The sequence below is a fragment of the Polyodon spathula genome, chromosome 1 (genome assembly GCF_017654505.1).
Source record: "Polyodon spathula isolate WHYD16114869_AA chromosome 1, ASM1765450v1, whole genome shotgun sequence".
NCBI lineage: Eukaryota > Metazoa > Chordata > Actinopteri > Acipenseriformes > Polyodontidae > Polyodon > Polyodon spathula.
The window spans coordinates 78,446,748-78,462,048 of record NC_054534.1 but is presented as its reverse complement, the minus strand read 5'-3'; the positions used below and the strand labels follow the sequence as shown (position 1 = coordinate 78,462,048).

The 15,301-nt window shown below is 35.4% G+C and overlaps 1 protein-coding gene across 2 annotated transcripts in view; it reads left to right on the top strand.

Moving 5' to 3' along the window:
• Window positions 1-3,504: 3,504 nt before the first annotated feature.
• LOC121322823 (dorsal-ventral patterning tolloid-like protein 1) overlaps window positions 3,505-15,301 on the top strand; it is a 98,553-nt gene continuing 86,756 nt past the window's right edge. For both annotated transcript variants that reach the window (XM_041263179.1, XM_041263172.1), the window contains exon 1: window positions 3,505-4,061. In XM_041263179.1, the coding sequence (XP_041119113.1) occupies window positions 3,917-4,061 (145 nt within the window). In that variant the 5' untranslated portion in view covers window positions 3,505-3,916. The remainder of the gene's footprint in view (window positions 4,062-15,301) is intronic.

Below are 15,301 nucleotides of genomic sequence, written 5' to 3'. Positions count from 1 at the left end.
CCAAATCTGTATTACTCGGTCTTATTCTTCCATTTTTTTTTTTAAATTTAGAAATCACCTTCAACAAGTTTACATTTTATCTCAGTTACATTTACGTAAAACCTTCAGAGCCTTACCAGTTCAGCAAGAGTCGTGTCTTCCCTCATTTTATATGAAATAATACATTCCAGCCCCAATCTTCTTTCATTCGCATTGCTCATTGTACACTTCTCAACTGATTACATCCAGTCCAGTGCCCTATACAAAATATGCCACGGCCCAAAAGAATATTATAAATAACGTGACACTAATCTAATAATGGGCTGGGATTATTTATTTTATTAGGTACATTTGAAAACTAGATTGTAAAGTGATGTTTTAATGAAATCTGCAGACTTATGTTTGTGTGTAAACTGAAGATTGTATGTGTTATATAAAGTATTGGAGTTTTCTTTTTTAATACATTTCCTGCTTGAATGTACAAAATAAAACTTCTTTATGTTGTATTCATTGGTCTGGTGTGTTTCTCTGCTGGGTTTCTACCACAGTTTTTCCAGTGCCCCAGTATATCTTAGGTTAAACCTTTTAGATGTCACATCATTTATAATCTTATTTTGGCCCATGACATGATTATACTATAAATCATTTATAATATTATTTTGGCCCATGACATCATTATACTATAAATCAGCTATCTCATGTCAGTTACAAGTACTTGTGCAACGTGGAGATGGTACCTTTTTTGTAATAAATATGTTACACAATATTATAGCAACACAATACATCACTTAAATGTAGGCTATACTACATACACTACATGAGTTTATTAATTAAATACACATCTACATTAATCAAAAACATACCAGCCATATGTATCACCGTTTCAATCAGTCCATTGTGTCCTCGTTAAAGAGAGATGCATCTTAACTACATCCAGGGAAGTCCGTCAATGTTAATTTTCCCAATCTCATTATACAGTACAGTAAAACATGACGTTCATGGACCCACTCGGTGCATATCAGTGAAAACAACGCACGTCTAGATACAGGGGCAGATCTATCTTGAGGGATTTACTCAGTAGTAATGAGGTTCAGATAGATCGATGGAGTGACGTAAGCACGCACTTTGCTTGGAGAATTAATCTCCTGCCGAAGACAGTCTAATCTCACAAGGGAAATGGGCACGTTTGGACTCAGATGTTCCACACAGCAACTGCCAACAGATATACGAGTATTATTGCTAATTAGTTACAAAACCATACATATGCTGCTCCACAAGTTCAAGATAAATTTAACAGAAGCTATAAAACAGTAGAGCATTAGATACACGGTATGTATAAATGCATCTGTATTCCTGTATTTTATGTTTGCCTAAAGTACTGTTACAATTTAGCTAGACATTTTAATAAGTATAACAATTATTAAATTGTGGTAAATTGAAGTCAAAAGACGTTTCAATCCCTAGCCCTGGGTATAACGGTAAAAGCTTTTTTTGTATTCTGATGTCGGCTAAGTGTTATTTACAATTTTCTGGGAAAGTCAAAAACTCATTTTGGCAACAGAAACCTAACGAGGCTGTCGTAAGAAAGTTGTTTTTGTAGCATTAATAATATAGAGAGATCTTGAACAGAACCAGTCGTTTCTAAATCGAGTTATAGAGTAGGGGTCAGGAAATTCCACTTGCAGTGCTGAAGCGACGAGTATAGTTAAAGCTATAGCGTTTGTTTATCGGAGAAAAAAAAAAAACAAAAACAAAAACAAAAAAAAAAAAAAAAAATTAAAACCATGTTATAACTATTATGATAGTATTTACAGAACTGTGCACAGCAGCATAGTCATAGGCAGTTTAGTGTGTGTGTGTGTGTGTGTGTGTGTGTGTGTGTGTGTGTGTGTTATCGTCCTCAATTAAAGGTCAGTATTTAAATTCCACTATTATTATTATTATTACTGTTGATATACTGGATGGTTATAAAAGCCTTAGAGACATACGCCTGAAGAAAGCATTGTTGACAAACAAAGGCTAAATGACACGATACTTGTATAATTGCTAGTACAAAAATTGTTAACACTGCGATTATTTCCTAACTGAATGTGCATTTTCTCCATTCTTTTATTCTGATATGTGGTTTTCTAGTCGGGACATACGCACAGACTGCTCATGGAAGCAGACAGACGCTGCTTTAATCAACTGTTTTACATTGTACAGTATTTAAATAGTTATCTCCGCCCACCCATTGTCCCATCCCACCCTCAAATATTGCCTGTTAAATTAAAGCCACACACCTCGGTACAGCTGAAAGGACTGAGATAATATATTGCAGAACAACAGTTTTTGGTTCCGAACTGAGAGCGGTTTCTAACTAGTTTTAATAATACACATAAATAAATGGCATTATCAATTACATAGCTAACACCCTGTGCTCGCGCAAGGTGCACATAAGAAATGTCCGATCTGCCTCAATCTTGCGCGAGAGGCTTGTTCAGTTAATAATCAATGAAAGATTTAGATCGTTTTTAAATAATAATAATAATAATAATAATAATAAATAATACTAATATATAATATAATATATAATAAATAATAAATATAAAATTAACAGTAACTGTGGCCACTCACTTAAGTATTATAATAATTATTATTATTATTATTATTATTATTATTATTATTATTATTATTATTATTATTATTATTATTATTATTATCGCGTATATCCACTAGATCGCGTATATGCACAGTCAAAGCTAGGTACATTATTGTGTAACAAACTCCCTTTTTGTTGGGGTGGGGGTATCAGTACAGAAACAATAGTGTGTTAATCTGTTAAATGTAACACCATCAAAATGAAACTCCCATTCACCTCCCCCTGTGTAGCACGTGAAGAAGTGGGGTAGAGAGAGGGTTTATTACTGGATTCTCACCTTGATGGAAATTGCCGTCAGGTACCAAGGAATCCGGTATTTTTCCTTCTGCAAATTTTAGTTTTTGCATATATTTATATATTTATTTATTTGTTTACTTTATATTATTATTATTATTATTATTATTATTATTATTATTATTATTATTATTATTATTATTATTATTATTATAACTGAGTAAAAAGCAACCTTTGTCATCATAAAAGCTAGTCAGGCTGGAACAATGAATAGAAGAACACTGTATATGTGCGTGTTTATGTGTGTCTAAACAAATATATAGCTTTACAAAATGTATTATTTTTATTGTGCAAAAATCTAAACAGACATATCGTAGTTTATAATCAGGGTCAACAATTTATGTTATAGCGTCTACATCCAGTTTACTGTATATTTCTCAATTAACAGCATCTTCTTTACAGCACTTCCAGTGTTTCTCACGATTTGTGTGAAGTTAGTGCTTTTATTATCAAGAGACCAGATCAGAGGCGGTCCGGATCCTGACCCTGATTGTATGAATAAGTAAGCAGGATGCTGACGATTGTTAGATGCCTATAGGATTTTCGTAAGTTAGGAAAAAGTGCTAGTGCTGGCACTCCGCCCTGTAGTGCTTGTCATCAGAAGCACAGTCATGTGTGTTGTTTTATGAAAATGCACGTCCTGTTGTACATTAAATATCAGTTATTATAATTCAACTGAGTCCCTTTTTCCCAGCAGGATATTCAAACAGGATTTTCATTTTCTGAAGAACAAGAAATCCACCGGATTCAGAAGTCCTGAGAAAAACACTGATGCTTAAAGGGAAGGAATTGCTACCTCGGTAGTAACTTGTAACGCTGTCATCAATCAAGTGATACACGCTCCGAGCTACAGTGGCTTTGCAATAACCCTCTAAATTCCAACATCACTCACTTTCAGAGTGGCGAGCTTAGAAAGAATACATATACTCGTGGAGAAGAATCACCTTTTTCATTCATTACTTACTTTGCTTGGTCTGCAGTCATCTGGTATTTCCTTTTAAAATGCATTGGGTCACGATTGTGCTTGCCGGATTGACTTTTTGCGGAAAACTGTCAATGTACAATGGCTTAGATTATGATTATAGTTATGATTCTTATGACGAAGAGAAAAGTGACACGATTGATTACAAGGATCCTTGCAAAGCTGGTAAGTGATCTTTATCGGATATATATATATGATATATATATCTATAGTATATATATATATATATATATTAATTATATTATATATAATATATATAACTCATATATATTATTTAATTGAGTGCTCTATTCTAGCATGAATTTAAGTATTATAGTTTAATCATTTAAAAGTATGCAAACGTTGTGTTTTCCTTAGATCCCATTGATGCATATAGGCTACAACCTACATACTTCTATCCAAGTATTGGGCCGATTTGCATATCGATGTTATAAATATAATATGTGTGCGTGTGCGTGTGCGTGTGTGTAAGTGTGGTGCAGCTCACATAGTTTAGATGACCATAGTAGAGTAGCTATTATACTGAATTCGGATTATCTCATCTCCCAGGTGGTTTGTACAATGTTTTATTTATCCGAATACTCTCAACTTAGTTGACAGACAAGATCGCGTTTCACTGTGCAAAGCATGTGATGTAGCAAATGTGTAGTGGTGAAGGTCCAAGATGCTTGTATCATTCTAACACCGTATTATACTTACCAAGCAGTTTGCTTCTATGCACTATATCCCCTCTCGCGTAACGGTACATGCACGTGGCAGGTCATTTTACAATGTATTGGTTTTCACACTGTCCTCCCACCTTACTATTACAGACCGTTAAGGGTGTGACTCCGGGTTTGAAATCGATGGCTACTTAAGCACGTGAGCAATTGCTTTCTTTAGTGTTGTATGCAAATGATTATGAAATATTAAATAAGACAAGGTTAAAGTTTTCACACTTTCTTTTTTGCGACTGGTCCTTTTTTGCTACAGGTGAAGTATGCACGTAATTCCTCCCATGTCCCGCATCATGCGAGAAGCCACCTGCGATTTGTGTTCACCGTTAGAATCATTCCGATTCAAGTCATACCACAGGCTTAACATGCCAGGCATACCTTTTTAAATACGTATTTTAAGACGCTTATAAAAAGTACCAGAAAGCATTCAGTTTTAAACGATCAGATTTTTTGTTTCTTTTTGATGCAGTCTTTATTTTTCAGTAGCTACATTAACAGTAAAGTACAGTAAATAAACTTTACATTGGCTTCTGCTGTCCTGTATTGTCCACTCCCTCTCCTTGTCGATTTTTTTTTTTTTTTTTTTTTTTTTTTTTTTTGCAATATTTTTAACTACTTCCTTCATTATTTAATTAATCTGAAGCAGGGTCAACTATATTATAGTCAATGCAATTGTTGAAGAAAAAAAAAAAAAACGTTATTTAATGGAATGATGTGAAGTCAAGAATGCCTATCCCCGATACATCAGACTGTTTTGTACCTGTATCAGTGCTTGTTATTTTAAATGGTAAGGCTTGTGAATAATCCTAGTCAGCTCTCATAACTGTATCCTAACTGCTTTCTGTCCATGAGAGTCATCAGCAGGTGTTTTGTCTTAAGAGCAGGAATTATGTGCCACCCTTGACTACAGCAATGCCAGCTTGGCTCTAGAAGTACTTATTTAGCCAATCTGCTACGCTTTGGTCAGATATCTGAATGTAGTGAAGGGCAGTGTATTACTCAGTAAGTGTTTAGCAATTTCCAGATTGGAGATTCTTATTCTACTCAAACAGAAGAACACATTTGCAGTTGTTGTAATACACTTTGCACGATATTTACTTTTCTTTAGATTTCACAAAGATAATTGAAATCAACTCATACTAGAATGGCAATAAAATGCCCAAACCCGCATTTGTCTTTATGACAGTTTGTTTTTTTTGGTTTGTTAATCAGAGCATTTTTTTAAAAACTGATAAAATGAGAGTGGTGCTATAGTTTAAATGTAATCACTGCCTGGATTATCACCTTCCCCTTTTAAAATAACTTTTTTTTTATATTTCTATTTTGTAAACTGTTGCAAGGTGCACTTCTGTAGTATATAATAACCCAGAAGGTAATGTATATTGAAAAAAAATAACTTACATAATAAAGGCATATGTGTCTATTTATCTAAGCAGGTAAACTGTGTATGTTCTGATTGCAGTGGAGTGGGTTGAATGGGTAGTCATGGCCCAATTGGCATTAGTCCTGAAATCTTAAATAAATCATATGCTGCTGTGAAAATCCTACTGTTTTGCTATAGTTGCAAGTAAGCAGGCAAATAATAAGAAAATAGTGTGCCAGATTAATAGTTTTACAGATGTATTAATTTTGTCCACTGGGTAGCCCCCCCTACTGCCCCCGCTGCTTACCAGTTGTAGATTGGATGTCTTAAGCATAAGAGTAATTACATGCTAGGACTTGTTATGGAATTTGAGTCATGACCTTAGAGTGGTGCCAGCATGTAAGAATAACTGGTAGCTCGCCATAATGTAGTCTGTTATTAAGAATGTTAATAGTACTATTTATATCATTAAAATAGATAAAACCTAAACAGAGAAGTCATAATAAATACTTTATATGTATGTACCAAAACAAATTTGAGCCTGGGCTCTAAAAGAGCTCTAAGAACTTGGGTTTTTAATTTTGTTTTTAATGATTATTCATTAAATATTTGCATATGTCTAGATCATCATCCAAAAAAAAAAAAAAAAAAAAAAAAACATTTAATTGTGTTGAATTTAGAAATGCTAAAAATAAACTTATTATATTAATTATGTTTTGGCAAAAACATCTTTCTCAATGCAGAACATGGTTTTGGTTCACATACCTTTAACACTGAGTGATGTAGTCTCCATGCTGAAGTGATAAATTGGGAAGGATCTCTTAATTATCCCATTAAGAGGAAGGTGCGTACGCCGATTTTGCATGTATTAGACGTTAACCTTGACTAGTTGAGAGAATCCAATAATGATCAATTTTGGTAATCACTGAAACACACATAGCGGAATGTAGGAATATATGAAATCATGTTTCCATCTGTCTACACATTTCAACGTAGGTCATAGGGTCTACTTCTTCATGCTAGTTGTACCATATTATCATTAAATTAAAGGCCCTGCTTGGGTGTTTAGTGTTCAGAAAAAGTTACTTTTACCCAAGCAGAGACTGTTGATAGTGACACATTGTGAAGAATCTCAGTGATTTTTTAGTCCTCAGAGAACAGTTCACTGTTGTCTGCTGAGAACTAATTTAAGATCATCATATTGATTTTATTTGTGACTTAAGCTACTGTATATTCAAACACAGACCTTAAGATGTGAAGCCTCATGAATGGGCCCACTGTACTGCCTTTGGCTCTGAAGTAGTCATTTTTGACATTGATTTAATATCTTGAACTTCCTAACCTCAAAAATAAAGTGATGCCACTGTTTTAAAATGTGCGTCTACTGTTCTACAGTCTTATAGAGAGAACAACACCAGGTACAAATTGATCTGATTGGTTTAGTGATTAATAGAGCTTTAACAATTATTGTTGGTGCAATTTTGTAAGGCTTTAACAAAAAACAATAACTGCCTCCCTTCATTAGAAATTATTTTAAACTATAAAAAGGGCATGGTAATAAGAGATGTGCATAAATATACCAGAGACATTCGGATGCATTCAATCTTAAAGCCTTTACATCTTTTTTGTCAATGCAATTTAAAGAGTACTTAGCTTCAAATTTCATTTATTAGTTTTTTTACTGCAAATACTTAAATGTGGTGCTTTTGATAAGTCTGTGTTAAGGTCTTTCCCCTGAGTTCAGGAGCTGCACTTTAGTCCCATTTGTCAGCCACTGATATATGTAAAAGTGAGCTACATCAGCCACAGTTTGCTTATATAACTGGGAGCCAGCGCTATCTAATGATCTTCCACTTTGGAAACAAGTTTAGTTTAGTTTTGCTTGCAGTAAATTGCTGTGCACTAGATGGTGCTGGTTCTTACTAATATAAAGACATGTTGGCTTATCTAGAGCAGTATCTTAGTAACTGTAATAAGAACCATTCAAAAGGATTACAAATATCAGAATATGTTTTGAGAATATTAACACTGTAATTCCCAAACATGTTTGAAGTGATCTTAATGATGTCAATTGTTAAGTATAATATAAAGTATAGTATAAACATATTTAAGCGATTTGTTACAGTCTGTTACAGCCTGGGGGTATGTGCATTTGGTAGATTTACACATTAATATACTATTTACCTTATTTTAATCTGGGACGCCACATGTCCTAACAGTTGTCAGCTGTATGGTTCCTGAGCCTCCGGTCTTCAGACATACACCAGGATCCATAGGTGTAATTTACACTGGGGACATGTCCCCCTCACTTTCTGAAGGATGGGGAAATGTCCCCCTCACATTGTAGGAGTACTAAAACTTTTACAGAAAAGTATTGGTATAATCACTAGTCAGTACAGAAGTAAATGGGAAGAAAAATGGGATCACTGTAGTGAGATCATTAGATGGTGTTTTACAACGAGGATCTGGATTAGGCTCCACACCTTAACTAGGAAAACTGACCAATGATAAGTGAACATACATGGCGCGTACACAGCCTGAGATCACAGAAATGCTGGGGGAAAATGGCAAGTGGATGGACAAAGATAGAGGAGGATGCACTACGCTGCTGTATCCAAAACACAGGGAAATGGTTCAGTTTGTAATTCACCATAGCTTATGTTGTTTACTAATGTTATCACACTGAGGTTTCTGTCTAATTACAGTGTACAGTAAACCTAAAACAGAAAAATGACCTTTATGCAAATAAATATAGACATCAATAAAAACTAAATACATGGCCACTTTTTTATACAATTATACAAAATCAATGACAATATATTATTGATTCTTAATTATTCTGCGTGTTTAAATACATCGCACAGACTCTCACATCTCTATTTATCAGTGTCCCAAAATATCTGTCACGTTTTACTAAACATTTTAAAACTAATAAATAAGCAATTACCATAACTCTATAACATTATCATACATACTCTACCATAACATTATCGTTTTCATCATAGTAAAGCTGAGGTCTTACCTGTAAACAGGAACACATTTAAAGTTTGAAACTCATTGTCTAGAGCTTGGTGTTTATTTATATTATCATCGATACACTGCAGTTTGAGGCTCAAGCTACAAGTGCATCTGCTAAGTGGATAGAAGTTGAAAATACTTTTTAAAAACACTCTTTTCTTATACCAATACAGTACTAGCATAATTCTAATAGCAATACTGTATTTATCTTAAGTATTTCAATTGTGGGGAAACCCTCAGTGTTTATAGAAATATATTTAAAGGGCAATTCTCATCCCTTTCATTAAATCTGCATTATGCCACACTGGTGCTAGCCTCTGGGGCCTATAAGGGATTTGATCCTGGATCTAGGCTCGATCTAAGTGGAGCTTCGTGCTCTTTGAAGCCTGGAGTCATGGCTTTGTAATTCTATGACTCAGCAGCGACTGAATAAAATAGCTATTTGCCACATGCATCACTCATGACATCATTGTGCCAACAATGTATTGTTTTGAATGATTGCCGTAGGAATGTCTTTGGATCTTTTAATTAGGTGGACACAGGATTCAATGCCAAATTAACTGTTTAATTAGTAATATAATGGTCCATACATATGTATAGGTAGGCTTGCATTAGAGTTTCCCTGATGTCATATTTTCTTGTTATTGTGCTGAAAAGTGCTGAAATTAGTAGTTGGAATTTAAAAGTAATAATTGATATACTAATAATTTACATTTGTGCCAAATCATGTGGTAGTTTAGTTATGTGCATAATTGAAATGTGGGACTGGGACTGGGCTGAGACAGAAGACAGGATTGTATAATAGTCTCTAGATCTAAAATGCATCAGTCCACCAGTTTATTTATTCCTTTAACATTATCGCCTAGATTGTAAAAAAGGTATTTCACTAATCTTGGTGTTCCACTGCTTAAATATTTCTGCAAACAGGCAATTTAGAGGTATTTATTCTGTAGCAGTACCTGTACCAGCCTCATTTAAAAAGAACGAAAGATTACTTTGCGAATATGTCAGCATTCTTAGGTGTATAGCATCCAGGGAGGTTAATCTGAATTTCAAATGATATGAGAAAACTGGGGAGGGTATTGATTTATTGATTTGCATTAGAACCCCATTGAATCTCTTGTTTATTTATTTGTAGTATGCAGCAGTTCTGTTTTCCTCTTGCTATTCAATGCTTTTTCGCTGTACCTCCTGGTCACAATAAAAGAAAAACTGCAGAATGTTCTGATCTGATTTATTAAAAATATTTCTCTGTGCAACATTTCTGTGAATGTTTACTTACAGTAGGCAATAGTAACACTGTTATGGCCAAGTAAACTGTTAGAAATGTAGCAGTCCGGCTGTTCCTTCAGATGTATATGTGGGTAGTATTGCTTCCGATGGAGGTTTTGCCCTCTGTGCCTCTCTTAGATATAATACCAGCAAATCTAGAATGCAGGATTTAGAAAACGAAGATACAAAACATCCGAATCCATATATCTTCATAGAACTAGAGCAAAGCTAAAGTACTAGCAGTAACAATCAGATATGAGAGTAAGCAACATATAAAGTATATATCAGTGGCCATGCATCAAAAGTAAAATAATCCTCTATACAATATTTATTTGAACAACACACATTGCAACAATGCTAAAATAGACATCACCACCAAGCTACTGTACCACTGCTGTTTTAAAGAAGCTGTTGATATTTCAGATTGATATGTTTTGCTTATACTGTAACTTGTGCTATGATAGGGCTATGAAATTAATTTTTTGGCACAGATGTATTGCAAATCTAAATCTCTGTCCGATGTAATCGCCACAATTTTCTGTACTAGATTTTTTTGTTCATTTTCCAAACAACGGAATGTGGCTGCACTCCGATTTTCCGCATTACAGTGTTCAAATATCTCTTTAGGTTCAAAACGAATTTCACCTGCTTCAACATTTACAAAACAATGGTAAATAATAAGTCAACTCTTGTCACTTTGGTCAGTGCTTTCATCACACAGACAGTGCATTTACCACTGATTTCAGGGTTTTACTGAAAAGGTAGCTGCCAATGTTCTCAGTGTTTCTGGCAACAGTTTTTGCTTTACAGTGCAGTCTTTAAAAGGCAGCAAAATCAGGGTAGATTTTTGTGGCAATTTCTTTAAAGACACTACCTGTTGTAAATGATTTTGCCAAAGAAGACAGATATTATTCTGTCTGTCTTTTTGGTCCAAGTTTACAAATGCCGACATACACTTGACCCCATGGATGCCGCCAGCATGAGAGCCAAAGGGGCCCCTTTTCTACCGGGGGAGGGGCAGTATATGGTTTGGCCCCTACTTTTGAAACGCAAGTATGAATGTAACAATTTTTTAGCAGGATTTTGAAAGGTCAGATTGAATTTACTATACGAAATTACATGACACGAACTGAACTATATTCACCAACATTCATTGTGAGAAGCGACTACTCCTCCATTCAGACTCAAATGCGAGAGAAAGGAGCACGAAAGGGTTTGAATGGCCATGTTTGTTTTAGTGTTAAAGAAACAAGGCTGTGATATTGTTTATTAAGGGTAATAAGTGTGTGCAGTTTTGTATGAAATCTGAACCAAATGAAACCTTGCACTTTTTTCCCCGAAATAACCTATTTTGTTAACTATATAAAAAGTTTAGTTAGATGTAAATAATTACAGTCCACTGCTAATTTATATGTGTTTTAGATACAATATGCCTGTATCATTTTGGTGAATTCTGTATATACATAACAGGTAGGAATATTGCAATGTGCAGATTTTTGATTTACCCTGTCATACTTCAGCAGCATTAACACGAGCCTCAGTAAAGTCAGATACTTTACAGTCACCTCTTTAAAGAATGTTCCTAAAAGTGCAAGCTACCCTTGTGTTTTTCAGTGTTATGCACATTTTGTTCAGAGTAAAAGTGCATTCTCAAAATAATATTTTCTTTTATTCCTGAAAACCACTGCAACCCATTGCATACCTGGACCATTTAAAAACTAAGTATTAGTTTCACCCAAGAAGTATTGAAAGATCTGCTTTTAAGTTTTGCTGCAGCTTTTTCTAGTTGCTTTTTAAAACTCTCTCTCTTAACAGATTTTCACCTGCCGCCCATTTTCACAAGTGCTTTCAACATCCCCCAAAAAACAAAAAATTGGATAGCGTTAAAAGCCAAAAAAAAACTTTATTTTAAAATGTGTAATTGCATGACTTGCATTCACCTGCATGTATGTAATTTTTCACCATCTATCTGATATAATTTAGATGCCAAAACAAAGCACTAATTATGTATTACATGCTCAATTTATGTATACTATGCAAGATGTTCTGGTATCTTCAGAATACAAACGAAACCTTTTCTTCCCTTGGGTGGTGGGGGATGGTCAATGGTTGTCCTGGGGAAAAAGCAACAGAATGATTCAATACACAAGTAAATAATTGTACTCCGTGTTTTGTGTCATTTGGGTATTGTAACTGAAGAAATGTATATTTCATTGATTTAGATGTGATTATAAATGCACTTGGATAGTACGTGTTCTGCCCTCCAATACTGTTTAAACAATGATGTATCTATTTGATGCTGGGTACATTTATAAAAAGACTGCTTTGTGTCCAAATTATATTAGAACCATATGATATGCTTTATATTGTGTAAAGGCCCTTAAAGGCCAAAATAGTAACGAGTAGGGCAAGAGTCAAGTACATTTTTTAAAGTGTTCTTTTTATGAGCGTGAAAAGCTTCTAACTTAACTAAGAAACGTAACTGCATGCTCTTTTTTGGCAAGTTCGTGGACTTTGACTTTAACTTCTGTAATGAAAATAACAATCACACATAGAAAATATATTATAATATTGTCAAATGTAATTTCTTTACTGTTGGAAACACAAATATAAAATTAGGTAAAGGAATGGCTTAAATGAGAGAAAGCAGAAAAGCTTGTTACACAATCCTGGATGAAACTTTTCTTTTTAATAAGAAAAATGTTTTAAAAAGTTGATTGTATAAGGTCATTAAAAGTCATGTATAAGGTTTTAACTGTGGATAATTTTGTTCACTAAAACACTAAAAAGAAATCACTTATTAAAAGACAGAAAAATATCACTGGCTGAAAGATAAAACTGAAGCTTAGAAGGCCCTATCTTTAACAGTAAGGTAAACTAGAACAGGACAAATGCTAGCTACAACAGAAATAACACTAACATTGTAAGCAAATTAGCTTTGTTTTATTACTACTATATTGCAGGAATTGCACACTATTGACAATACCCTGTAACACACTGTATTAAAAAGCAAATATATGTGGTATTATCTGTAATCCTGGAACACAATTTAATTCTAGTTGTTATGTACTGTACAATGTTGTAATCAGACACTATTTAATGTTAGTTTGGTATAATTATGTATGATAAGATGGAATGTAAGAACACAAAAGCATTAGTCACACACGCTGCGGTACACATGACAACCATTTAGTCGCAGCGTGAGCCCAGACTGAGTGGAGCCAAGCTCTTTTGGATTTTGACCAATCAGAGAGAGGACACCTTACTTTCTATAGGTTTCCTGCTACAGGGACTAGGGGTGGAACTAGGGCTATTTAACCCCGGAAAATATGAATGAAAAGTTGTACTGAGCTCGGTGTCTGGAGTCCAACCGAGGGATCCTTTGGATTCCTGTATTGAAGATTGTTATTTTGTGTAACTTTTACTATTTTAATAAAGCATTTTCAAAACCAAACAAGACAAAGAGCTTCCCATTAAACTCAAGCGTGCAAAGCAGAGTTCCAGAATCCAGCATTTCCCGAGTCTGAGACGGAGCGGTGCGTTGAGGAGCGGCAGCAGCAGATCCAGCGTGGAGCAATGTGAGCAGCCAGCCATTCCTGAGTCTGAGACAGAACAGTCGGCGATGCGACTTGGCAGAAGCGGACCCAGCGTGAAAGCAGAGTGAGCAGCCAGCGATTCCTGAGTCTGAGACAGAACAGTTCGGCGATGCGACTTGGCAGAAGCGGACCCAGCGTGGCAGCAGCGGACCCAGCGTGAAAGCAGAGTGAGCAGCCAGCGATTCCTGAGTCTGAGATAGAACAGTTCGGCGATGCGACTTGGCAGAAGCGGACCCAGCGTGAAAGCAGAGTGAGCAGCCAGCGATTCCTGAGTCTGAGACAGAACAGTTCGGCGATGCGACTTGGCAGAAGACCCAGCGTGAAAGCAGAGTGAGCAGCCAGCGATTCCTGAGTCTGAGCAGAACAGTTCGGCGATGCGACTTGGCAGAAGCGGACCCAGCAGCAGAGTGAGCAGCCAGCGATTCCTGAGTCTGAGATAGAACAGTTCGGCGATGCGACTTGGCAGAAGCAGATCCAGCGTGAAAGCAGAGTGAGCAGCCAGCGATTCCTGAGTCTGAGATAGAACAGTTCGGCGATGCGACTTGGCAGAAGCAGATCCAGCGTGAAGCAGAGTGAGCAGCCAGCGTGACTTGGCAGAAGCAGATCCAGCGTGAAAGCAGAGTGAGCAGCCAGCGATTCCTGAGTCAGATGGAACAGGTGACAATGAGACTCATAGGTAGCAGATCCAGTGTATGAGCAGTGAGGCAGCAATTCCAGCGTCCGAGACAGAATGGCAGCGGGTCCCGAGTCAGAGACGGAATGGTGTCGATGCGGTTCTCATCAGCAACAACACACAATAAAATAATATCATTAAATACACCACATTCATCAAGGTTAATGAACTACAAACATATGTATTAGGTTTGTTTTTTATTGTTGTGTTTTTGACTATGTTGTGGTGTACAGATCAAAAGAAACTTCCATCAATATATATTTTTTAACATCTGTATGATGTATTAAATTAAAATTACAATAAATAACTGTATCTTGACATTTTGTTCCACAAACTAATACAAAATAATAAATACTATGTAACTTTTCTGCAATCTAATCCCTTTATCTGTTGTGATATATTTCTGTCAAACAGAAATAATAGTGTTTTATAAATGACCTGATTCTAAAACCCTTCTGTTACTTTTAAATGTTAGTTTATGCTAATCAAATATTAGTTATTTGCTGTTCTACTGATTAATGGCCCATTTGCCGTGTCCACAGTAAGATAAATATAATGTCAACAGCCTATCTTGTTTTGTATGTTTAAAAAAAAAAATAGGAGGTGGCGGAGTTGCATAGGTACATCTTCCATTGAAAGACTTACATTGATTGGTTTGTTTTTCAGCTTTACTAATTTATTTTCTAATACTATTAATGGGTTTTAAATCGTCACTGTACTGCAAGTGTAGACTAGCCTTTAAACACATTTGTATAACTATCTTTAGT